The sequence below is a fragment of the Tuber melanosporum genome (assembly GCF_000151645.1).
Source record: "Tuber melanosporum whole genome shotgun sequence assembly, scaffold_2, strain Mel28".
Taxonomy (NCBI): Eukaryota; Fungi; Ascomycota; class Pezizomycetes; order Pezizales; family Tuberaceae; genus Tuber; species Tuber melanosporum.
The window spans coordinates 1676519-1701067 of record NW_003298863.1 but is presented as its reverse complement, the minus strand read 5'-3'; the positions used below and the strand labels follow the sequence as shown (position 1 = coordinate 1701067).

The following is a 24549-nucleotide window of genomic DNA, read 5'->3' as shown; positions in this document are numbered from 1 at the left end:
TCTCCGTCCAGCTTCTTTTTTGCTTGCGCTCGGACGTATGGTTCACGATGTGATTGACATGCAGTGCCGCGTCTTGGCTGGGGGAAATTTTCTGCCACGTGCGTGCGCCCGTGAGTTGCTTGCCCCAGTTGCGGCACGCTAGACCAGCAACTCTGCTGGGAACACGGTACTTGTACTTGTTATGATATCACACTTTCTTGTCTTATTTCATTCCCATACTCAGGAGCTTCAGGGTCGGGACAACCTTTAGGTCCCATTTTGCTTTGTTAAGTTATAAGTATGATAACTGGTAGTTTAAATCTCCTGAAGGTCTCCCTCCCTGTCCCAGGGTCCTACCGTGTGATAAAACCTCAATTACTGAAACATAAATTCCGATCCTGGACCTCGTTCCGCCAGGGGTATCTGAGAATATAATGAGGACTCTTGACTCTGATAACATTATTTGGGTTTTCCTGTAAAGAACAGTGAGCCGACACAGAACACGGATATGCACAGGACAGTTAACATACCGTACCCTCGAGTATCTACTGGTATAGGGGAACTCACATCCAATGTTTTAAACGCCCCCGAGCATCATACCATACCATACAATACCAATACCAATACCAGGGTACAAATGCAAATAAGTGTGACCCCGTTTGTGCGTTCCAAGGCACCTTACCTTGTATACTAAGTTATTACTTTACAGTAGTCATTTTGCGCATCATATGAAAGCAAATATCACAATGAACAAATAAATGCTATGGGAGGACATTCTCTATTGATCATGAAAACCTAAACCATGGAAAAACTGAAACCGACACCTCAAAAACAAAGAAAACCCACATTTTAGTCCCCGCCATTTGCTTCATGTATAAGGAAGGATGAGACAACGGAAAACAAAAGATTGTAAAACGAAGATATCCTAATTACACTAAAAGCTTTTGTTACTGAGTAGAATTTCTTTTCTCCTGCCTGGCATCGTATACAGCAGGTAAAGTTGTCATATCGCAAGCCCCCTTCCCATCCCTGAAAAGAGGTTTTGCGTTACCATCCACCCATACCATTTCTATTTTTAGACATTTTTTTTTTTGCTTAACCAGATCCACCCTTGTAGGCCTTTCCGAACATGAGGAGTTGGACCTGATCATAGATGGACAACACGCCAGCACCGGCGACGCCACGGAGGATGTTGGCACCAGCGCCCTTGAAGAGGGAGCGAACACCCTCAGCTTTGACGATCTGGGAGAAGGCATCGAGAGAGGACTTGTACTTGACGGCCTCACCAGAAGTCTGTAATTTTGTGAGTAAACTGAGAGTAATCACGGCATAAAGAGATATTTACTTACCATCATCATACGACGACGAACTGTGTCAAGAGGGTAAGAGGCGATACCAGCACCAGTGGTGACTATCCACCCCAGGGCGAAAGAGGCTAAAAAGTTGCCCTCAAGCTTGCCAGTAAGGACGACAGGCTTGATGGAGTCGTACATACCGAAGTACAGACCACGGTAGACGACAATACCAAGGACGGAAGGACCGAAACCACGGTAAAGACCAGAGATACCATCAGAGGCTAGAGTCTTCTTGTAGACGTCGATCAAACCATTGAACTGGCGCTCACCACCCTTCTTGGCAGACTTGGCGTCATTGGCGAGACGAGTACGGGCGTAGTCAAGAGAGTAAACGAACAGGAGGGAAGTAGCACCAGCAGCACCACCAGAAGCCAAGTTACCAGCCATCCACTTGGCATAACCATCACGCTCCTTCTTGTAACCGAACATCTTCTTGAACTTATCACGGAAAGCAAAGTTCAACGCCTGAGTGGGGAAGTAACGGATAACGTTGGCAGTGTTACCACGCCATAGAGAAACGGTACCTGGAGAAGCATTAGTAGATGGGTGAATTATGAGCCGCAGGAGCAAATACCCTCGTCAGCGATAGTACGCTTGAAGCAGTCTCCGATACCGCCATATTTGCGGTCGAGACGTCCGGCCTTAATCATTTCATCCTGGAGCGGAGGAGTGCGTATTAGTGTACCATTTCAATATTGGAGTAATAGGAGGAAATTAATTTCAGACAACAAACCTGGTTCTGGATAAGGAGCTTGATACGCTCAATGGGTGCAGCAGCAGTTTTCGAGACGGCGGCAGAAACGCCGCCCACTATTGGAAGAAAATGTCAATTATCCAGATTCTTATGATGAAACCATTCCCCTCAAAAGTATGAGGTATCGAGCTTGGTTCAATTGCGGAGAGGTAACATACTCAAGAAGTCAACGAGGAAAGTCTGTGCGCAAAGTCAGTAAAAATTCTTCACTAAGCGGATAACCTATCCATGTCAACAGCGACTACAATGATAAGACCATGGCAGTCACTAGTCTTCATGCCAATATCTCAACATGGTATCGGAAAGCAAGTAATATCAAAATTGTATTTGATAGTGCTACTGCCGCTGCGGAGAAATAGACGGACGGATAGGGGTGAAAATTTGTTCAACTTACAGATTGTTCTGGCATTTTAACAAGTTTTGTGAGGGGAGAAGTTTTTCAAAAACAGAAAACCAAAGGTAGGAAAGGTAAAGAGTGGATCAACGACTCTTCGGCGGACTTGATGAGAGTGGGATGAGAAGAATAGAAGGGAGGGAGGATTGGGGAAAGAGATGGGGTTTTTGAACGAGGTCGGCAAGAAAAATTGTCTTGGCTGGGTTGGAAAATGGAAAGGGGAGGGCAAAAGAACAAAAAAATACAGCCAGACGGCCGCACAGAAAAGCTGGAACCCTCTTCGAGATCTCCCAATAGGGGTTAAGGACGAGGGGTTTCTCCCGTTCCGCCCCGATGATGGTGGGGGATTTTTTTTCCTTTTCCTTTTCCTTTTTTTTTTTTTTTCACGGCGGCATTTGATCCCCTAAGTTAACATACCGATCCGAGGGAAGGAAAACTGTTCGAACGGGAGAAAAAGGGAAAAAAGTCACAAAAGTCACGGATTTTTTCTCGCACTTTGAAAGGAAGAGTTCGTTCTTCACCGGCCCGGTATGGAAGTCCTGTAGACTTGTTTGACTTGGCCGAAAAACCATTTCCCGAGCCCCTACAGGCGCCTCTCACGGACAAAAGGGATAGATATTGGATCCTGGTGCAAGACAGCAGCCCTTTCTGCGAGTCATACACGGACAGGATCCGGCTCGGTATACAGGGGTGTGATGCTCAAGTGGGTATCGGAAACTCACTCTTCCCCGGGCTAGAGGCAGAGGGGTTTGGTGAAAATAGACATGATAATCTAGCCTGAACAAAGTTGTACGAGGGTGTGCAAGAAAGTGATCGGAAAACCGACAATTTGACCAATTGTTGCCACGGGTTATCTGGGAGCAGCCAATCAGGTTTTCACTATGATGTGAGGAAAGAAGTGATCGGAAAACAGATCACGGGCGTTCCGATCACTTACCCTTACACCCTCGTACTTCGCACTCAAATGCAATCGTTTAGAGTTCTATAGAAATAACTTCTGGCAGCGATTGTACCGTACTAGTACAAGTGGACACTCCCTGACTGCATGTCGGTAAGACACAGTAATGCAGAATGAATGATATTGAAGATAGATCAATCTCACTGGGAAAAAGATCACCCTTTTGAATCACCCTTTTGAATCCAGAGAATTGGTGTGTTAATACCCATTGGGATAATCATTAGTAGTATGATACGTGTGGGCATAGACTACTCCGTACCGCACATTTAGGAGAGCTCGAGTGTGGTGTAAACTTTATGGGTGAGGGGGATGGCGGATATCGTGTGCTTTCTCGTAAGCTGCATCAGGCATAAGTTAGAGCAGGTAGGAGTTTTCCCGAGACACCGGTGTACGAGTACTGTATCATAAGGTACCGGTGGTACTCAAGTAAACTATGTCGTGCAAACCCGAGGCATCGGGTTTCAAAGACCGGTTGGGTACCATGGAGGTAAAATAAGGTTTTTATATGCTCTAGCACGGTATTAGCATTTTGACACTTCGGAATGCTTTCCATGCTCTCCTTCTCCCACTCACCAGCCGGGTTCACCGGTTAGCCCGCTGTCCTCTCTCGCTCTCTCACAGATCTCTATAAGTGCTCCGTCTGCACGTGAGAACACCAGGTATATCTCGACTACCGGTATCTGTGGTATGCCTACGCCCCCTGCTCCCACGAACACCTTGTTTCCATCGACACCACCGCCCTTACTCACCTTTGGCTTCCATGCTACTCGAGCACAAATACTCAAGTGCGGTATGCCGGCACTGTGGTTTCATCCCGTCCAGGGAATATGGCGCCTTGTAGGAATACTGGTAAGATGCACTTTGTTAGAATCGGTAATAAGTTTTCTATCATACCGGTGTCTCTGCCCCGAAACACTATGGCCCTTGGGCGCGCCACGGGCAAGGGCTAAAGGATACTGACATTGTAAAGGGCAGTTGCATAATGGACGCCAGAGAAAGTCTTTTGGGAAAGAACCTGGGAAGCATGTCCCATAACTTAAACCCAGATGGAAGAGGTTACTGCACTAATGGGTCGCGTGAGATATAGGGAGATCTAGGGTATACATAATCGGGTAACTCAGGGCGCCAGGACTCGCAAAGCAGGGGTAACGTCTCGTTATGGGTACAAGTGCCTGTAGAAGAACGCGTCCTCCCACTAGTCGCTACTTCCCTTCCACAACCGGGTGTCCCGTGAAGAAGCTCTCGAATGCCCTAGCCGGCAATCTCTTCGACAAAGTTTAAATTTTCCCCACCTCCATCTCCCATCACCGCCACCTCCACCATCCGTCAACTCTGCCAACTGTATCACTACTGCCCCTGTTTTTTTTCTTTTTTTACCTCTGTATTCTCAAGCAAGAGGTTTCATTTTCTCTTGATCAGACTGACGATTCCGACTTCGCAGCAATGGTGAAACGTCTGTCTTTATCGGGTGCACCACCTCCTCCGAATACTCAATGGGACCCCGCGCGGTGTAAGCGCATTATACGACCGCTGTTAGTTAAACTCAACGCGCTCAGGGAAGAGGTTAAACGGAGCGAGGCAAGGGCTCGGAGACCACGACGGACTCTTTCTCCCGACAGCGGTGATAATTATGGAGGGTGTAAATTCGGCTCGAAGAAGTCTAGAAAGCCAATGCGAACATACGGAGCATCGAAAACGATCCCTGGCAAAAACGCTGTGCGGGCGCCGAGCGCAAGTAGTGCATCAGTAATGGTAGTCTCGAGAGGGACTAAGAATATGGATTATGCTTCTTTTAGTTTTCATGATCGCACCGATGATCCTTTACCTCTTCATTGGAGCGCTGGTGCAGATTTTATTGCTAAAGGGATGGTTCCAGCTTCTCAGAATCTTTCAGCAAGAATCGTCAAACCCATAGCTTTTACGGATGAAGCCAATACACGCATACACCAACACCAAGAAGCCGTCTATTCAGCATTAGACAAGTTTCTATTCGCAACATCGCCCCCACATAAAGAACTAGCCATTCCGACCTTAGCTTCTATGGCGTCTCGACAAGTGGCCTACTGTATCCTTGCTGTCGGAGACGACGGCATGGACTGGTACGACTACGCCAAAGGATATGGTAGGAGTGGAGAGTATCTTAGGGAGGTCGCGCGATGGCACGGAATTGAGTTATTAAAGGATGCACTAGCAGTCCGGGCTATGGATCCGGTAGACGGCGGTGGAGCAGGGGCGATAGGGAGCTGCATAGGTTTGTGCAGAAAACATGGTGCCGAACGTGAAGCTGAGGCTCTACTTGAAACTTTATTATTTTTCAACCCTGTCTTTTACACTGCAAAGACCAACCCGGCCTTTGAGACTATGAGGTCCTACTTCTCGATAAGCCCTGGCGGTTTTGTGCCACCTAGTTCTGTGTACAGAATCCTCAAAGCATTTACTCCTCCCGTCTACAAGAATCCTAGCTGGATATCCAGCAAGGAGATTCAGGCCATTTTGATTATAGCAACAAAGGACATTGAAATTGTCCCCAGAGCAGACGAGATGGTTATCGGGTTGCTTGAGTCAGCTTTCGGACTCCAAGGCAGCTATAAAACCGATGAAGAGAGCCCACACGAGCATATAAATTTAAGACCCATGCCGAGAATTGGACGCCAGAAGGGAGAGGAGACGATTGCAGGTGTTATTCGGGCTCTCGTTGGCGCAACATTCCAATGGGCAGAATCTAATGCGCGAGGCGCATTGATCCGTCTCGTCAAAGGTTATCTCTCCCAAGACCAGGCATCGAAAGCGTTGGCACAGGATGTATGGGGAACGGAATGGCCGGGATTAGTCACATCCAAAATTATGGCGATGGCTCATGTTCAGCGATGGTCGTGCGAAGAGGCTAGCTGTACTGATTATTGCCTTGAGACCGGGTGCTTTAAAGAGTCGCTTCGTGAGTGTAGAGATGAAATTGCCTTGTGCCTGGAACAGTTGACGGATGCGCTCCATGGAAATGATGGATTTTTGCTGGTCGCGGATTACGTGCGCGAATGTTATATCCCAGACACACCTTCGACGACGAAGGAGGAACATGCAAAGGAATTTGCCAGGATCAACTCCCTTACCGGACGTCTTCTTGCCTCTATCAGCAGGGCTTCCTCTTCAGAGTACGCATCAATGAACGTTCCGAAAACCCCTAAGACCTCCGCACCGAAAGTAATTATTTTCACTCCGGGGAAGCTGTTAACCCCCGAAGATAAGAAATGGGAAAAGCGGAGATACCTGATTGGGCAATTAGTGCTGAGGATTGCTACTCAATACCAAGAGTCTGTTGCTTCGTTTAAACATGAGTGGGTGAAATGGGCAACAAATATTGAGAAGAAGGTTCTTCGGCTCAAAATCGAGATCCCACTTAAAACTACCGTTCTCAAAGAGGATCACGGAGCTCAAGGTGTCTCCTCGAAGCAGAAGCCGCGAAAAGGGTGGCGCTATGAGGAGGGGTTAGGAGAGTGGGTGTCTACCGGTCAAACACCTGGCCGAAAAAAAATAATTCCTAGAGGGGCTGGCTTTGAGGTGGCGATCTATAACCGTGAGGGAGGGAATTGGAGGCAGAAGTATCCGAAATTCTCTTCCGACCATAGCGCCAAACTTGAAATCAGCGATAGTGAGGATGACTCCGATGGCGCATCCTTGGACAGTGAAGATGGAGGATCGGAGGAGGAGGAGGAGGAGGAGGAGGAGCAGGGATCACTGTACCAAGGTTCAGACTCCGAAGACACGAAGATAAAGCTCCCGTCCCTGAGGTCCGCCGATAAAACACAAGCTATCAGAGACAGCCTAAGGAAGTTTCCAATGAGAAGCCAGTTATTTATCGCGTCCACGCCTGTGGTTGGCAGGTCAGCTGAGCTTAGCTCGCCCGTTGCCAGAGAGAACCTCTTGTCAAGGTTTATTGACTCCGGCAAGGTTTTCACTAGCGACCCCGTTGAGAGATCCGATGAGGGTGAGGTCGACGAGGATGGCGAAGACGATGAAGACGACGGCGAGGCAAATGAAGATGGAGAGGAGGTAAATGGAAGAATTACAATTCCAGGCTCCTCCCCCATAGTTGGCAGGTTAACCCGACGTAGCCAAGAACCCATCACTACTCCCCCCGCCACCTCCTCAACTGCCCAATCGTCGGCCTACTCACCTTCTTCCGCAACTCTCTCCTCACATCTTCCGTCTCTCCCTCCCCGCCGCACTAAACCCACATATGACGACGACGACGATAGCACGGACATGGCCTCAGACTCAGACATCGACTCCGATTCCGACTATGAACCCGCTGTCACCCCTACTGTCCCTTCTGCCACCTGCGAATCCAACAATTCACTGGAGGATGAACTTTCTGCGTCCGATGCTACCTTCTCTTGCCACCGTGGTCGCCCCTCCTCGTTCACGCCAATTCTTAAAACTGCAGTTGATATCCCTTCCACTGCCCCTCAATCTACTTCAACTTCCAACCAGTCTTTGTCTGCCTCTTCAAAGCGCAAGATCGAGCGCTCTGCCGAACGTCGGGTAGTGAGTAGGAAACGCGTGATGCTTCACAAGAAGTCTATTGCGGAGATCACACGTCACGAAGTCGAGATGAGTGCTGACGAGCTGGCATGAGAACAAGCACACAGAGTTTGCATCTCCCTTTTCATTTTATCTATTTATTAGGTTTTCTTGTCTTTTCTTCTTTTTTTTCTTTTCTATTCTATAAACGAAGATACACCCCCCTTTTTTTTCTTTCTTATCTCTTCGCTTCAGGGTTTTACCGTAAGTGTGGCTGTTGTTTTCTAATTTGGTTGGTTTGTGATTTTTCTTTCAAGGTTTCAATTCTCGCATGTTTCAGTGTACTTGACTTGACACCTTGACTGAGTGTTCGATTCAATGGGTGGAGGGCTAGACTTTTCTCTTGTTTCAATTCGTATATAAAGTCTTTTGTCCACTCTTTCTGTTCATTGTGAGATACATGATTGTTTGGTCTCGTGTGCGCACGGATTGTTATGCATGCAATATGTTTGGGTTTTGGGAGTCTCAGTATATGGCCGGCTGGTTGGCACTAATAAAATTTCATGTTTGTGCTGTTAGTATTGTACGGTACTTGCTCACATTGCTGGCCGGGTTGGACGGGGGGGTTCCAGAGTGTGTGGTAAATGCATGGACGTCATTAAATAATGCGTGGGGTACTGTACAAGGGGCTGGGATTCCTAAATAGATGGTTTTATATCATCCCATAACATATAGACATCTCTTTGACATATCTTGTACAGTGCTGGGCGACAACGACAATCCACCAGGCCAATGGACTCCAACGAGTGATGGAATGTGATTGTGTTTCGCAACCTGGCTTCCCTAGACAGGTTGAATCCCGTGACAACCCTAGCGTCATGTCATAATATTGCCATACAAAACTTTGTATAACACAGGGTGATATGACACGTATCGTATCATACCAGCGGGGGGGGGAAATACGTTCACATTTTTTAGGTGTTTGGGCTTACTAAGAACGTGAACCTATTTTTGCCTCCCCGCTGTACTAGTACAGCACCCCTCCCAAAATACAACATCGCCAACCAGAAGTCCAGTAGAACCCAACAACAGCCACCACCACCACAGCCCCTTCTCAAGAAGTGAGAAAAAAAAGAAACAAAAAAAACCCCCCCCTCTAATGTCATCCAAATCCCCAGAAACTCTCCCCCTCTTCAAGCAAACCTTTCTGCAAACCCTACTACAGTCCAAAATCCTAACATTCGGCACCTTCACTCTAAAATCCGGGCGGGAGTCGCCCTACTTCTTCAATGCGGGCCTATTCAACACAGGCAGCCTCCTCACCTCGCTGGGCGCGGCATACGCGAACACGATACACACGAGCGCCAGTCTCCCGCCCTTTGACGTGGTCTTTGGGCCGGCGTACAAGGGTATTCCCCTGGCTACCATTACACTAGCGAAGCTGTACGAGTTGGCACCGGAGAAGTATGCTGGTGCTGGGTATGCGTTTGACAGGAAGGAGGTTAAGGATCATGGAGAGGGGGGCCGGATGGTTGGTATGGGGCTGAGGGGGAAGAGGGTGCTCGTTGTTGATGATGTTATTACTGCTGGGATGGCGATCCGGGGCGCGGTCTCGGCGATTGAGGAGGCTGGGGGTATGGTGATTGGGATCGTGGTTGCCTTGGATAGGATGGAGAGAATTGGGGGCGTGGGGGCGGAGGACAGGAAGGGGAGTGCCATTATGGAGATTAAGAAGGAGATGGGGGTTGAGGTTTTAGCTATTTTGAATTTGGACGAGTTGATTGTGGGCGTTACGGATGAGGGCAGTAGGGAGAGAATGTTGGAATATAGGAGGAAATATGGGGCCATTGGGGAGTAGATGCACTTGCTGGCTTTCGCCGGATTGTGGGTAGATGGGTGGGTGGAAAGTTTTAGCTACGGATCTTTTTACACGAAAGCGCCTTTTCGGGGCGGAAAGAAGAAAAAACTTCTCAATGCGAAATAGATATCTATTCTTTTAGCAACGAAGACCAGGTGTGAAAGGGGTTTCTCTCTCTCTTTGGTTATTATGGTACTATGACTGTGTGTGCTCTGTTAAACGGTTCTTCGGTCGGTCATGACTCTCACGATTGCCCCCGTTCCCGCAATCTCAACAACCTATCATGATTCACGAAATCAGCCATTTTTCTCTCACCCCGAGAACTGGTGACGGCGTTGATAATACCTTCTCATGCCAACTGAGCAGCACACTCATACCACCGCCATCACCCCTGCCCGGTGCAACGCCGTACTCCCTGGCCCCACTAACCGATGAAACACCCGTAGCATGAGACGAGACCCCGGGGGTGGAAGTGCTAGAAGCGGAATTGTTATGGCGGGCCATTCCTTTGTAGAGATATCTATCGTAGCTCCCGTTAGTTCTCCCTCCTGTCTCGGTCTATCACCTGCTACCGGAACGTAGGGACACTTACTTAGTAAGGACATCCAACAACTCCGTCCCACTGGGCGAAGCATACAGTCTCCCAAGCAATGGCGACATCTCTACCGCCTTAATCGAGGACAAAATCTCTAGGACGGTTCCCAAGTGAAGCTCCTATTCACCACCCCCCGACCACATTAGCTCCCTATCTCAATCCCCATCATCGTTATCACACCCCTCAACTCAAGAACACCAAATACCTTCCCCTGCTCATCACCCCCGTACGGAACGTTCTCCAAAGCCGCTACCAATGCCGCCTCTTGATCTCCACGTTGTAGGAGCTGCCGGCAGTGCGTTGCTAGCGATTGGATCTCGGAAGTCGGGATCGGATCACACGGGGGTGTCAATAGCTCCGCCGGGAATGCTGATTCGGGGTCAAGTGCGTCGACGTCGATTAGGCGGTAGTTTATCGTGGCCATGGCAGTAGTTTTTGATAAGGGTTTTTTTCTTTCTCGCTTTCTCTGTCGGCAGCAGTGGGCTGTGGGTAGGTAGGTGGATGTTGGGATTTGTTGTTGGCGATCTAAAATGTGGGGTGCCGTAAGTGGGTGCAGCAACGTAAGTTACAGGAATAAGCTAATTTATGGGTGCTCTTATGATACCACAACCTACGCCAGAGAGAAATCTATGGAAGTGATCGATGATAGCAGGGTTCAGAAGTAAATATATACAGATTAATCTTCTGGGTCGAGTTGAAGTGTTGGGGGATATTTTTGCATTCGCAAGCGATCATCGGTGAGTAGCTGCCCCTAGTCAGAGCCTCTTTTGAGCCTCATGTGTCTCATACTCGAGTATTATATATGATAACAGTACGGGTATTGGGTTTCTCCGCCTGAGCGGGACTCAGCTGGACATTCACTTTGCATACCGGTATCCAATTCTGAGCTGGAAGTTTTCCGGCCATTTTTATTTATTTTTTGGGAAAACATTTCGGGGCTACTTGTCCATCATTGCAGGTAACCCACTCTCCCTGTCTATTGTCCCTTGTAGTATTATAGCAATGATATCATCAAGGGTAAATGGCGGATTCAGTAAAGGTATTCTAACAAGGCTTCGCAAAAGATCCCTCTCAAGCTTGATGTCCGCCACGATAGCAACAGCCAAGGTCCGGATGTTCCTTGTATCGGACACTCACAGTTCGATACCACTACCAACGTCAAAGGTGTTCCGCACCCCCTTGCCAAAATGTGACGTGCTCATACACGCTGGGGACATGACCAACACCGGGGAGGCACGTGGGTTCGAGAGGACTTTGGGATGGATCAAGGAAGTTGATGCAGAGCTCAAGATAATTATAGCTGGTAATTAATGCCCGCCCATACAACTAGAGTACCGCTGGGACTAACAATTCCCCAAAGGAAACCACGACCTCTCACTGGACAAAGACTGGTACTACCGCTATGGTCGACACTACCACATAAACCCCGAGGACCCGAGCCAACTCTTCACCTCCCTGCCGTCAAACATCCACTACTTGGAGGAAGAATCCCGCACCTTCACCCTCTCCTCCGGTGCAACCTTCAAAGTCTACGGTTCACCCTGGACCCCCGAATTCGGTTTCTGGGCCTTCAATTACCCGCACGACATTGACCGCTGGAATCCGGACCCCACTAGACGGCGGAACAAAACTGCCGTAGATAGAGATCCCATCCCCGAGGACACGGACATCCTAATCACACATGGCCCCCCACAGGGCTTTCACGACGAGGTATATCCCGGGCGCCAAAATGTCGGTTGTCTGCATTTGAGGAGGGCGGTCGAGAGGATACGACCGAGGTTGCATGTCTTTGGGCATATACATGAAGGACGTGGTGTCACGAGGGTCACATGGAAGGAGGGTGGCGGCGAGGAGAAGAGGATGACAGTGCCTGTGCTTGGTGCTAGCGATATGGCGGCGCTGGCGAAGAGTTCTGGTGCATGTCCGGCTTTAGAGGTGGATGTTTCGAAATCTGGAGAGGTGCTAGCGGAGAATGAGACATTGGTTGTTAATGCTAGTGTCATGGCGGTGACAATGATGGTGACACACGCGGGGGTTTTGGTCGATATGGAGTTTCCGGTTGTGCAGTGTGGGGAAGGTCCGCTCAGTGCTTAGATAATAATATGGGAATCGTTCTTTGGGGGGTTCAATATAATTAGTATCCTCGCTATGCCGACCCGGCCTCAACGAGATGCTAGAAAAGGGATTGCGGGCTGATTTGTCGGGTTTTGGGAGAGTATTGGGGGGGTGGGGTGGGGTCCGAAAGAGCCTTTTATATTGGCTTCGGAAACCCTTTTTGTTATGATAGGGTTTTTCTGCTTACTATCGTTATCTGAATATGATGCGTGAGGACTGGGGAACAGCGGTAGTCATATATAATCACTCGACAAAGTCTCAACTCTTCAACCCAATGCGAGTCTCCCAGGAAACCCACCAATGAACCTCGAAACAGGAAACCACATCCGCGGATTCCATGCCACCCGCGATTGGCCGTTCTGCTAGAGAAGAAGGAAAAGAGGCATCTATCATAAAGAATGCCATCCCGACAAGATTTCCCACTCCCCATTGATTCTATGGGGGGGAGGCACTAGGCTACCTAACCGCTGTACCAAAATCCACGCCTGCACCCATATGCAAACATCCCGGGGACGTGCTCCAAGAGCAGAGCATCTGCAGATAGGCAACGAAGCAGAACACCGGTTCGCGGGACCCGATCAATAAATACCCGCAAGCAACACCCAGTTAGACCCTCTCCGTGAATGCGATTATCGCGGCCTCTTAGCTGGCGGGTTATATAGCATCGCCGTCACGGGCTTTTGCACGGTAACTGTACGGTACATGTATATATTTACCCGGAAAAGGGGAAGCGCAAATCGCCAAGTTTACTCCGGCAGGAAGGAAGGGAAAAAAGGGAAAAACTGGGATGCGTCTCGACACCAATCCCGGTAAACAAGGCTAGAGGCCTCAATTCTGCGCTCAGGGGAGGTGCAGAAGCTATGTACTCGTACAGTAAGTACTATGGAAAACAGCGTTCACACCTCATCACTCGACAATCCATACCGGTACTTGTATCATTTCAATCTTTGGTTTCACAGCACTTCATCTGTGGTAGGCGTGACACATCAAGTCTGTACGCGAGTACCATACACGAACCCACAACGCATAAAAATCACAAAACAGCAAACGACCCCACAGACCAAACCACCACCCTCCTCACCCCCACAAAGCGATGCGCCTTACCGCCCCCAAAATATATATGATACTGCAGTTCTGTAACCATAATAATAATATATTATTATTATTATGATATCATAATCCCACCACCCCAAGGCACATCCATCCACCCCACACACCCTACGAGTAGTAACTCATTCGTCTCCCGTGCCGTGCCAACCGCACCCACCTTATCATGTATACCGGTATCATGCTTCCCACTTCCCATGGTACGAGTAGACTACCACACTGTTAAGATGGTGCTTTCTGCTATGTATTTTCCACGTCTCTCACGGCCTACAGCTATTCGAGTTCAATTAGCTCACTCAATTTTTTCTTCCTTGCCATTATTCGATCAACTGATGATATGCAATACTCCTGTCGTTCAGTGTTCTCTTGTCTTCCGTACTGTGTGCCCTGAGCACCCTTCTACCGCTACAGTATGTTGCTATTTTACGGTATAAATAGTGGGTCTACTTGACCCTCTCCGATGTTGAATCAAGTTCTCAAGCCTCTCTCCCGAAAAAGTCTCCTGCATACTATGGGGTGAGCACAAGTACGGCGAACTTTGTTTCGCACAAGCAAGAATCTGCTGTATGTGACCATAGGGACAGTCAATCTTGGCTCGATTTTTGAGGTGGGAAAAAGTTTGCCGAACTCTTGGCACAATGAAACACCCATGATTGGCTGATTGGCCAACAAGCCAATCAGAATGACTTCGCCAGACTTACCGACAACCCCCGGGTACGGATTTTCAACACCTAGTCAAAATATCCAAGGATCCATCGAGTGATACCCTATGAAGCCTATCACTACCGTACTTCATTCTCAATGCTTGATAAGTTAAAAATAAACCAAGCTTTGCCCCCTCCTCGGCAGCCGGTCGAGATAGCAGAGCACGAGTACTCGTACAGCGCAGGGCTGGCGAAAGAAAAAAAGACAAGAAATGCATACACCCTATCAATCGTCGATTAACCGATCTCCCGCCGCATAACCGTCCCGTTAGTCTGTTCGGTGAGCAATGGCGGGCTAGGCTGTTGGACTTAGAGTGGCACGTGAGTGGGCATCGAGCTAGCTTATATCTAATATCGCGATTGCGTGCGTGGCTTGCCGGAGCACGGTTCTCGTAAACAAATAACCTCACACACCCTGGGGCGAAGGTAGCCGGGCCGGAAATTGCATTTTTTAATTCTTTATTTTTATCTCATCTATCTCTCCGCTGCCCACGGTCGCGGCGCCAGGGGCATGCTTGCGCGGTGGTGAAATTCAGATTCTCCGTTTTTTTGTTTTTCAATTTCGACATCAAGGCGATGTCGCCCCCCACTTCATTCAGAATCATCACGAGACTTGATAGAACCACAAGTTAGGTAGCATAAAAGGTTTCACAAGAATCAGAGAATTTCCCGCCATGAAAAGAAATGCCAACTTCAGAGAAAAGGGATAGGAATAAAAAAGACGAATTCAATTGTTTGGTCATTAATTTAAGCAAGATAAGTCGAGGCACTAACGTTTCCTCCCCTCCCGGTCCAGTTGATGTGAATATCCTTTCCTTCAGGGAGGGTCTCACTCTGGTGCTCGGGCTTGACGCGGAAGGTGTGGGCGCCTGGGATGTCATGTTAGAGTGCTTCAACAAGACACTAATTCACACTTGGACTCACCGAAATAATCTCTCTGTGCCTGTAAGAGGTTGGCGGGAAGATCCTTAGTCCTATATCCGTCGTAGAAGCTCAGGGCAGTAGAGAAGCAAGGTGTGGGGATTCCAAATTCGATCCCCCGGATGATGGCTCTCCTCCAACCGGGCTGAGCCTGGTGAATAGCTGCCTTGAAAAAGTCATCAAAAAGCAGGTTCTCGAGATCTGGCTTAGCACGGTACGCCTTGGTGATATCTGCAAGGAAGACGGAGCGAATAATACATCCACCACGCCACATAAGAGCAATGGCAGGGTTGTTCAATTTCCAGTTGTACTCTTTAGCAGCCTAGATTTCACTAATCAGCATCAGGACCTCCTGCGCGGGTAGCAGGGTAGCAAAGTTACCTCACGAATAAGCATAAAGCCCTGGGCGTAGGAGATGATCTTGCTAGCGTAAAGCGCCTATATTGCCTAACGATTAGCCTTAATAATTCTTCAAGGGCGGTTCCGGACAAGGTTGGATTCCAATATGTATCTAACCTGTTCGAGATCGGCTATGGCAGCTTCCCTGTCACCAGTGAAAGCTGGGATTTCGGGGCCCTCGAGGACCTGGGCAGCACGGCCTCTCTCGTCCTTGATAGAGGAGAGGCATCTGGCGAAAACGGATTCACCAATCAAAGTGACGGGCATGCCCAAGTCAAGAGCATTGATAGCAGTCCATTTTCCGGTACCCTTTTGTCCGGCGCTGTCGAGAATCTTCTCCACGAGAGGAGTCCCATCGGCAGGATCATTGTACTTCATGATATCGCGAGTGATCTCGATGAGGAATGAATCAAGGACGCCAGTGTTCCAGTTGGTGAAAACATCACCAATCTCAGAGTTTGTCATTCTGAGCCCACGCTTCATGATATCGTAAGCCTAGAGCAAACATGTTAGTGCCAATTCTAGAGTTTATTCTGGCCTCAACGCAAGCCCACCTCGCATATCAGCTGCATGTCACCATACTCGATACCGTTGTGAACCATCTTAACGAAGTGGCCAGCTCCCTCGTCACCAACCCAATCGCAGCATGGCTCGCCATCGGACTTGGCGGAAATGCTTTGGAAAATATCCTTAATGTATGGCCATGCCTCCTCATTACCACCAGGCATGATGGAAGGGCCATATCGGGCTCCCTCTTCACCACCGGACACACCAGCACCGACGAAACGGATCTGCTTCTCGGCGAGATACTTGGCGCGGCGGTTGCTGTCGGGGAAGTGAGAGTTACCACCATCAATGATAATATCGCCGGCTGAAAGGAAGGGCAAGAGAGCAGCAATGAAGTCGTCGACAGCAGGGCCAGCCTTAACCAGCAACATTATTCTACGAGGACTCTTCAACTTGTCGCACAAGTCCTGAATGGAGTGAGCACCAACGATGGATTTTCCTACAAAACATTAACAACGGAAGAGCCCGATGGAGGGCGGAAAGTTACCCTTGGCCTCATTCTCCAAGAAGTGGTCGACCTTCGATACGGTTCTATTGAAAGCAGCAACAGTAAAGCCTATTAATCAGGTTAGTGGACAGGTAGTGGCAGAGAAATTGGTGGTGATGAATACCATGGTCTGCAATGTTGAGGATCAAGTTCTAGGTGCAAATAGGATAATTAACCTCACTCCTATTTTAGTCTCTGGAACAAGAAGTGAAACATACCTGACCCATAACAGCAAGACCAATAAGGCCGAAATCTAGAGATATGGAATCAGCATCGGTTCCAACCCCCGAAGCCACCATCCTGGCTGTCTAGCACGATATAATGTCTCCATTCTGGATAAGAGAGGCTACGACATCTAGAACAAACAGAAGTGAAGTGGGAATCAAAGCTCGAGTAAATACTGACCAGCGCTGGGTGTCGAAGATGCGAAGCCGCCAGCAATAGCGGACAGTCGCTCACTATGTCAGCAAAAATTCAAACATCAACTCAAAATCCGAACAAACGAAAGACATTATCGGGGGTAAGAGTGAGGGGTTTCCCATAGCCCAGGGATATGACATAATAGCCAAATCATAAGGCTGCCGGAATGTAGAAACAAACGGAGGAGTTAAGCTCACATTGCTTTAGTCTCAGACATGACACCTTCTTATGTGCTTCAATGGGATTGAATGAACGAGATGAGAGGAGATGAGGGAGTATGTAGAGCGGAAGAGAGGGGTGGGAAGAGGGAGGAAAGATTAAAAGTGATTGAGAGAGGGGGGAGGGGGCTGACGACGATGGTGGTGGTGGGGTTTATTTTATGGCCCTAAGAGATGCGGAACTGGGCGGATAAGTGAGGTTTCGGCGTCATATTCCCAATTGCTTCGGGCTCTCTCTTGGAGGGAGGGGGGATAGGGATGAAGGGCTGGGAAGTCCTCCCAGGTTTCCACCCCCCTCTCTCCCCGGAACTAACTTTTTCCTTTTTTTGTTCACTTTTTCACCCTATTACAAAGTTTAGGGATGAATATTACACATTATTATGTTATGTACATCCGGATTGGTACGCGGAAAAGGGCCCAAAGAGTACTTTGTTTGCCGGGCCTTTCACTAACTTATCTATTGTTGAGTGGCAGGGGGAAGTGGGGATGAGGTTTTTTGTTTGCTCCTCTGCAGTTAAAATCTGCCCCGCCATTTTAACGGGTTGACGGGTTTATGCCAAGACAAAACCCACCCCACCACCCCCACTTGGCCCATCGTTACAAGGATGATGAAGCCAGGAAAGGAAGGAATGAAAAAGAAAAGAGAAAAAAAAAGTACAATGTTCCTTATTCCGCCGACTGTCATGTTGTCGTTAAAGCACACAATGTCCTAAGGCGATGCACAAAACCCTTTTGAAAAAGGAAATAAGGTCGGAAAGGAGATATCGGTATGATACTGTATGTTCATGCGAAAAATTAAGCAAGAATTCAATTGGGAAATGCCCTAAATCCTTAGAGATGTTGGTGTGACGTTGGGTGATTGATTGTACTTGGGTCCGATGGCCAGCCAGCCGCATTGCAAAAGATCCCGGTGCTCCGTTCGCAACTCACGAGACAAGCAACAACTTCCGCCAGCCACCCTTCCGACACCCTGCCTTCCAGATAACCCCTCTGAACAACGACTTACTCTGTCATGGCAGCAGCTATATCAGCCCTTAACGCGAAGATTCGCAGCAACCCTGCGCTTAGCTACTTCTGCTCCACCCGTACGCTGTCTCTTCTCTCCCGATACATCTTTCTATCCTGCCAGATGGCGATGCTAATGTTTGCCATCGATTAGACTTTTGGGGTCCGGTCTCAAACTTTGGGATCCCGGTCGCTGCTGTCTTGGATATCACTCGTAAAGACCCTGAGATGTGAGATGCGTATCTGTTAGCATGAGGCTTTTGAGGTAATTGACAATGTTTAGTATCTCGGGAAAGATGACCACTGCTTTGGTCGTCTACTCAGCTGTCTTTATGCGTTACTCGTTTGATCCCCTCCTGTCTGCCTCCCTGGGTGTGAGACTGACTGATATGTTTGTAGCATGGCTGTCACGCCAAAGAATTACCTCCTCTTTGGCAAGAGCTCTTGATTGATGTTGGGGGATTCACGCTAATTATTGCAGGTTGCCATTTCGTCAACGAGTGTGCTCAATTGGCCCAGGGATATCGTTATATCAATTACTGGAAGTTCGTTTCTCATACCCCTTGACCGAAAAAATTCAACTGACATCAACAGCTACGGTGGTCGTGAGAGATCACTTGCGGAAAAGGCGAAAGAGGCATCCACGCTCACTGCTGCTACCACAGTTCCTGGGCCTGCCAAGAATTAACTGGTTATTCTTTCTCGGAGGAGTGGATGGAGTTAAACTTTAGATATCACTTGTCAAGTTATTCCGTGCTACTAGAGCTACAAAAAAAACAGGAGCCGTATCTTTCCTTATTTTTCACCTAGAGAAGATTTTGTTGGGAATATGACGTAGGGCAGGAATTGCTACTATCAATATATTTTTGTCTTCCTTGTGCTCTTTGATGTCTCTAGATTGTATAGAAATACCTTGTTCAGGCGTCTGCGCCCACCGGTAGTTAATTCGATGAACGCAAGTGATCCGGTGCGATAAAGGTAGTAATTTAGTGCAGGAGGAAAGTCAAACAGTCCATTTACAATGAGAAACTCAGATACGCCAAACATTTACCCCATCCACCCATTCCACCCAACCGTCAGCTGCTCGCTTTCAAATAGTCATTGTTGCGCAATGATTCATACCCCGTCCCGATTAGCCATTCCTCTCCATAGAGGCAAACCTCCTCCCAACATTACCAAAGCAAACACAGCTGCAAAACAAAACGCTTGCGATCCAAACCGTAACGCCAAAGCTCTCAACGGAAACTGATCCCGCAATCTTGCTCTCGTCCGGGAAAGAGATGGTTTCCGGGGTCTGGATCATCTCCGGATTGGTTTGCAAAAGGAAAACTGTCCCAGTAATTCCGACAGCCGCAGAAAGCCAGAAGCCGACGCGAGTGCGATCAATGAGATACCACAAAAATGGGTTCACGAACGAGAGCGATACGCTAACCTGTAGGGTTGATTGCCAAGGGAGCTTCCTCTATAAAATCATCAGCATATATTTCACAAAAAAAGACAAGAGAGAGGGGGGGGCGAAGAAATACAATAGCATAGGCAATGCCGACAAAAGCACCGATACTTCTGACCGCAGGATCCCAATCAATTTTTGCTCCAATGCTCCCATTACCCGTATCCTTTCCATCTAACCACGGCAACAACGAACCCAACACCACACCCGCCAATCCCCACTGGACGAGATACCTCGGATTGTACCGATCGATATCTACCGTAGATGGGGAGAATTTCTTGGAATTGTGCAAATCGGTAACAATAGCGCCGTATGCAACGCCGAAAGCGAATAGGGCCATGCCCCTCATAGCGACCTCGTACCACGGAACTGGATCCTTCCGAGTATGCTTCACGGGCACATGAGATGGAGTTACCTTCTTAATGTCGAGGTCGGCCATATCAAGGACAGACGAGTTGCGAGATAGGAAAGGAGTAGAGGGCTCAGTGTCCTTGTTTGCATCGTCAGAGAGGGAATAGATTCCGAAGAGTGTAGACGAGGTTAAGGCGATTGCAGACTTGGTGCGCTTTGGGGGTCTGAATTCTGTGGGAGAGAGGCTATCCGCCGGTGATGCGAGATTATCTGGGGAAGATAGGAGGGGCGATGGAGTAGCATTGGGAGAGGGGGATGGGGAAGCCGTCTCGATTGTTTGTGGGCGACGGGGAATTGGACGCAGGAGAGGGAGGTCCGAAGGAGTCGACATTATCCGCTCTGATGAAGAGAGGACAACACTTCCCTGAAATAGAGCCTTGTATTTAGATGTCCTAGGCGCACCACTCGTGAGTAGGTTTGACGAGCGGGATTTGTCGAGAATTGGAAGGAGTGGACGGGGGTGTGTGTGGGAAAATAGACGTGAATGTGAAGAAAGCCGCGGAGGAAGAAGCTATACAGTAGATGCTAGATGCAACTAGGTCCTCCCCCGCGCATTGAACGCTTACCTCCTAGAGTAGCTGAACAAGAGAGACACGGGCAATCAGAAATGGGGATAAAAATGTATTCGTGATGGCACCCTTCGTCTGCTGTTTCGGAAAAATAAGGAGGGAGGCTCAACGAGGTGTTGAGAGTTACCTACCTGGCGTGCCTGACTGCCCTACGTATTTTCCATACCACCAAATTTTCTCCCCGGAGGGTGCTGTGCGGTTCTCGAGCGCGTTCATACGGTAGGCCTTCGTTCGGCTGGCTGGCTCTCTTTAGCCCCAATACTTCATACTCTGCTTCCTGGAAGATCCTGCAGCCAACCGTTAGTGACTGGTCTGGATCGTTATCATCTACGGCAGCTATTTCAAACCCATACCTGGTCAAGAGTGCCAAGTACTTGCCGTTCTTGCTCATACGCAGAGAATGATTCTCCTCTCCTAAGAAATGTTGCTTACCTGCTCGGTTCTGGAACTCTAGTTGTCTAGATTCCAGTCATCTTATCGTAAGGGGGCCCTGTCTCCCCTTTCCAAGAACCCAGCGGGAATGTCCCTTGCAGTCGGTAGGGAATAGCGGCAGGATCATCTTCCCTGGTCTGATTGGACTTGGGGCCCATCACTCAAAGTTAGCTGACCATCAAATCGTGCCGTATAAGCAAAACAATTCCCAAAGTGCTAGTATGGAGAGGGAGCTCCAAAAACATACTCGAGTATATTTATTCTTGAAATGAAAGACCAACATACGGCACGATATGGGCATTTATATCGTACCCGCCTTAACTTATGGTTTCTTTTTCTCTATAATTCATATGATAGACATGATCAACGACCCAACATTGAATCCAACACATGCGACTCTGCGAACAAGCGCCCGGTCACCCGGTCGGTAGTTACCGCGAATCCAACACATGTACGAGTAACCATTCTTCCCCCGCACTTTGAACGATAGTAGACTCCCACCTTCCTTACCAAACTGCAACACATTTGTCCTCAGTCCAGATGAGTTCACCACAGTCAGATCCGCATCCGTCCGACGCAGAACTGGCCGAAGCAGCAGCTTTCCAGGTCTTTGACAAAGATGGAACTTCCTACCCCTTTTCGAGTTTGTATGAAGGCGAGGGGACAGTAGCGATTGTGTTTATCAGACACTTTTTCTGTGGGAGTTGCCAAGAGTTGATATCCCATACCTCCCTCCATGTCGAGTTATCTCCAGTATTGATAACTTGGGAACAGTTACCTTCGAGCTCTATCAAACCCGCCGATAATTCCCCCTGATACCCCCGGGAAGAAATTGATTATTGTTGGGCAGGGGGATCCTGCCGTGATCAAGACTTACACCGCAGAAACCGGATGCGTGTTCCCTATCTATACGGAGCCTACTGGAGGTTTATACACTCTCTTTGGTATGATAAAGAATTTGAAGCTAGGAGAGAAACCGGAGTACATTCAGCAGAGCGTAATTAGCAGTATAGCCACCAGCTTTGTTTCGGCTCTTAAATGGGGGGGCAGAAAAGGAGGTGATTACCAGCAGGTATGATATGGCATATTATTTTTCTGAAGAGTGATAATCTGATATGGACTGCTATATAGAACGGCGGAGAATGGATGTGGGAGAATGGGAAGCTGGTTTGGTGCCACCGGATGAAGAATACCAGAGATCATTTGGAAGTGAAATATTGGAAGGTCTTGGGATTGTGAAGGTTTATACTTGATATTATCGACGAGATAGTTTATGATGATGAGCAGTGCATTGACAATTCGGTAATAGCCTAGTCGCTCACCTCACGCAGTATTTATATTATTAGGTTTCTATTTCTCCTTAGACTCCCACCTGTGTCTCCAATATACCGGTATAGTAATTCACAGAGCCATTTCCCAGACTACTCAAGTACTCCCGGGTCCAGTCCCACCCCCCCCCCCAGTATCATTCCGCACCTACCAAAATTTGCTCGAGTGAGTTCCTTTCCTTCCAGCCTCCACAATATCACATGATGCTGTGGAGATCTGGACCCTGGAGTCCAATGGGAAAGTTGCAACGACAGCACCGATATCATACAAGTGCTTTCTGACATCCGGATCAATAGCGGCAACCCCCGATCCTCATCACAACACGATGGCAGCTCCCTCTTCAGTTCAGATTCCGAGATTTCCAGGGTATTTTTTTCTATGAAATCCCTACCAGATTCAATCGGAGCCCGGATCTAACCCAAGGCCAGAAGAACCCTTTTCTCGTTTACCACCATCTGCCGCAGAAACCCGGGCGATTTTCGTGGTGAGGCTTGGATCGAGCAATACAATACCTAAGCGAGGAGCAGCCAATGAGGTAGGACAGGGACAGCACAGCGGTGGCTTAGGACAGTCGATATGAAGGATGTGTAACCTGACTTTTCGCTTTGATCACGAATGATTGGTCTTGCATAAGGAGGATATGGTACGGTATGATGCTTGCATCGGTACTCTAAGTTCTCAATTGAAGCTGAGTTTAAGTATTTTTAGGCACTTTCCCCTAGATTAATCGATTTGTGCAGTAAATATAGTTAACACAAGCTTCTCCTTGGCAGGAGTTTTGCTTGATTATGACAGAAAAGAGGAGCGAATTCGGTATACCTACTCGGATCGCTGGATCGAACTTGCGTTTCTCTTGGGATGGTGTGGTGCTACCAAAATAAATGCAGGACAAGATAAGAACAATTATGCGAGTGAGGCGCTATGATTCATCACGAACGTAAAATGTGCGGAACTCCCGATTGGGGTAACAAGTATGATACTCATAAGGTATGATACCTCGCACTACTATCTGATTTCAAGGAGTGCTTGGTCATTGGAATAGACCCCCTACACTAACCTACAGTTTAGATCTATAAAGCTTACGTGTAGAACCCTTACGACATAGTTAGGGCCTAAGGAACCGGTCCCTCGAACTTACCTACAAACGTCTGGGGAGTTCACTGACAGAACTGCTATCATACGATATATCATATACCCTGGATCCGAATGCATGTTCTAGGCCCTAAACCCCGATCCCCTTTTCTCATTGCTCCTTCAGAGCCCTGTGAATCTTGGCTGTCATAGAAACGGCAACGGCACTTTTATGCCCTACTTATAGCAAGCCCCTACACAAGATTTCCTTCTTCTCATGTCATACTCCTGCCTGCCTCCCCTGTCCCCTGATAGAAGAAACTCTCCCCTTGAAAAAAGAAGAAAGGAACACACACACATCGATCCTCCGCCCACCATGCCGTGCCACATCTCCCCATACCCTGAACTTGCCAAATTTTTGACCAAAGCACCTCTCGGAGCTGCCATACAAGCCCCTGAATCACTCTCAGCATCTGCACTGTTATATACCCCGCCACAATTCAACCGTTCTCCTCCGGTACGCCTCAATCCAAGGCTTCCTAAAGTCCCCACCCTGATCCTTACCGATCTTCCCCATGGGGGCAAAATGCTTGACCGCTCCACTACTGCGATCCCAGCATTGCAGTATTCAAAGCCATTAATTCAGTCAACAGTATCTTGCTTCGGCCCAAGGGGTATCGAGCGTATGGCATCTGTATGCATTACCAACCCTTGACTCTCGCATCCCTCTTTGCTGTACTATTGCTGATAACTCTAACTAGTACTTTTTCACCAAGATTGAGAAAACACTCTACAGCGTTTTCCGGCTAAAGTGGCGGGGGCCATATAACGTACTTGAAGGTCTTGCACGGAAGATTGCAAAAGACTTTGTTCGAGCTGCTATAGAGGGGTGCGCAGATGCTTTGAACAGCGATCATCTGTTGAACTTGATGG

General features: G+C 48.3%; 9 protein-coding genes, besides 2 other annotated features; 5 read left to right on the top strand and 4 right to left on the bottom strand.

Annotated features, from left to right (window-relative positions):
- Nucleotides 1-740: 740 nt before the first annotated feature.
- Nucleotides 741-2684, bottom strand: GSTUM_00005644001 (ADP/ATP carrier protein). XM_002837748.2 has 6 exons: nucleotides 2483-2684; nucleotides 2247-2268; nucleotides 2068-2144; nucleotides 1909-1990; nucleotides 1329-1858; nucleotides 741-1272 (listed from the first exon to the last, which is right to left on the bottom strand). The coding sequence occupies exons 1-6, from the start codon at nucleotides 2495-2497 to the stop codon at nucleotides 1075-1077; spliced, it is 924 nt and encodes a 307-aa protein (XP_002837794.1). The 5' UTR covers nucleotides 2498-2684; the 3' UTR covers nucleotides 741-1074.
- Nucleotides 2685-4883: 2199 nt separating this feature from the next.
- On the top strand, nucleotides 4884-8072 carry GSTUM_00005643001 (uncharacterized protein; the record flags this gene model as incomplete). The annotated part of the gene is made up of 1 exon (XM_002837747.1): nucleotides 4884-8072. One exon carries the CDS (start codon nucleotides 4884-4886, stop codon nucleotides 8070-8072), a length of 3189 nt encoding a protein of 1062 aa, XP_002837793.1.
- Nucleotides 8073-9014: 942 nt separating this feature from the next.
- On the top strand, nucleotides 9015-9956 carry GSTUM_00005642001 (uncharacterized protein). XM_002837746.2 has 1 exon: nucleotides 9015-9956. Exon 1 carries the CDS (start codon nucleotides 9118-9120, stop codon nucleotides 9814-9816), a length of 699 nt encoding a protein of 232 aa, XP_002837792.1. The 5' UTR covers nucleotides 9015-9117; the 3' UTR covers nucleotides 9817-9956.
- An 11-nt stretch (nucleotides 9957-9967) lies between these two features.
- On the bottom strand, nucleotides 9968-10946 carry GSTUM_00005641001 (uncharacterized protein). XM_002837745.2 has 4 exons: nucleotides 10617-10946; nucleotides 10409-10530; nucleotides 10162-10336; nucleotides 9968-10094 (listed from the first exon to the last, which is right to left on the bottom strand). The coding sequence occupies exons 1-4, from the start codon at nucleotides 10833-10835 to the stop codon at nucleotides 10032-10034; spliced, it is 579 nt and encodes a 192-aa protein (XP_002837791.1). The 5' UTR covers nucleotides 10836-10946; the 3' UTR covers nucleotides 9968-10031.
- Nucleotides 10947-11626: 680 nt separating this feature from the next.
- On the top strand, nucleotides 11627-12505 carry GSTUM_00005640001 (uncharacterized protein; the record flags this gene model as incomplete). The annotated part of the gene is made up of 2 exons (XM_002837744.1): nucleotides 11627-11714; nucleotides 11772-12505. 2 exons carry the CDS (start codon nucleotides 11627-11629, stop codon nucleotides 12503-12505), a joined length of 822 nt encoding a protein of 273 aa, XP_002837790.1.
- Nucleotides 12506-15044: 2539 nt separating this feature from the next.
- On the bottom strand, nucleotides 15045-16259 carry GSTUM_00005638001 (uncharacterized protein; the record flags this gene model as incomplete). XM_002837743.2 has 5 exons in its annotated part: nucleotides 15045-15206; nucleotides 15262-15580; nucleotides 15640-15696; nucleotides 15775-16152; nucleotides 16212-16259. 5 exons carry the CDS (start codon nucleotides 16257-16259, stop codon nucleotides 15085-15087), a joined length of 924 nt encoding a protein of 307 aa, XP_002837789.1. The 3' UTR covers nucleotides 15045-15084.
- Nucleotide 16260: 1 nt separating this feature from the next.
- Nucleotides 16261-16276: a sequence feature (Short protein (GSTUM_00005637001, CAZ81979.1) was converted to a misc_feature.).
- Nucleotides 16277-16320: 44 nt separating this feature from the next.
- Nucleotides 16321-16385: a sequence feature (Short protein (GSTUM_00005637001, CAZ81979.1) was converted to a misc_feature.).
- Nucleotides 16386-18283: 1898 nt separating this feature from the next.
- Nucleotides 18284-19152, top strand: GSTUM_00005635001 (uncharacterized protein). XM_002837741.2 has 6 exons: nucleotides 18284-18434; nucleotides 18509-18584; nucleotides 18638-18697; nucleotides 18754-18760; nucleotides 18796-18899; nucleotides 18949-19152. The coding sequence occupies exons 1-6, from the start codon at nucleotides 18362-18364 to the stop codon at nucleotides 19040-19042; spliced, it is 414 nt and encodes a 137-aa protein (XP_002837787.1). The 5' UTR covers nucleotides 18284-18361; the 3' UTR covers nucleotides 19043-19152.
- Nucleotides 19153-19388: 236 nt separating this feature from the next.
- Nucleotides 19389-21451, bottom strand: GSTUM_00005633001 (uncharacterized protein). XM_002837740.2 has 6 exons: nucleotides 21296-21451; nucleotides 21138-21234; nucleotides 20916-21071; nucleotides 20782-20793; nucleotides 19881-20607; nucleotides 19389-19816 (listed from the first exon to the last, which is right to left on the bottom strand). Exons 1-6 carry the CDS (start codon nucleotides 21372-21374, stop codon nucleotides 19487-19489), a joined length of 1401 nt encoding a protein of 466 aa, XP_002837786.1. The 5' UTR covers nucleotides 21375-21451; the 3' UTR covers nucleotides 19389-19486.
- Nucleotides 21452-21756: 305 nt separating this feature from the next.
- GSTUM_00005632001 (uncharacterized protein) lies at nucleotides 21757-22574 on the top strand (the record flags this gene model as incomplete). XM_002837739.2 has 3 exons in its annotated part: nucleotides 21757-21929; nucleotides 21991-22288; nucleotides 22348-22574. The coding sequence occupies 3 exons, from the start codon at nucleotides 21757-21759 to the stop codon at nucleotides 22453-22455; spliced, it is 579 nt and encodes a 192-aa protein (XP_002837785.1). The 3' UTR covers nucleotides 22456-22574.
- Between the last annotated feature and the right edge of the window lie 1975 nt (nucleotides 22575-24549).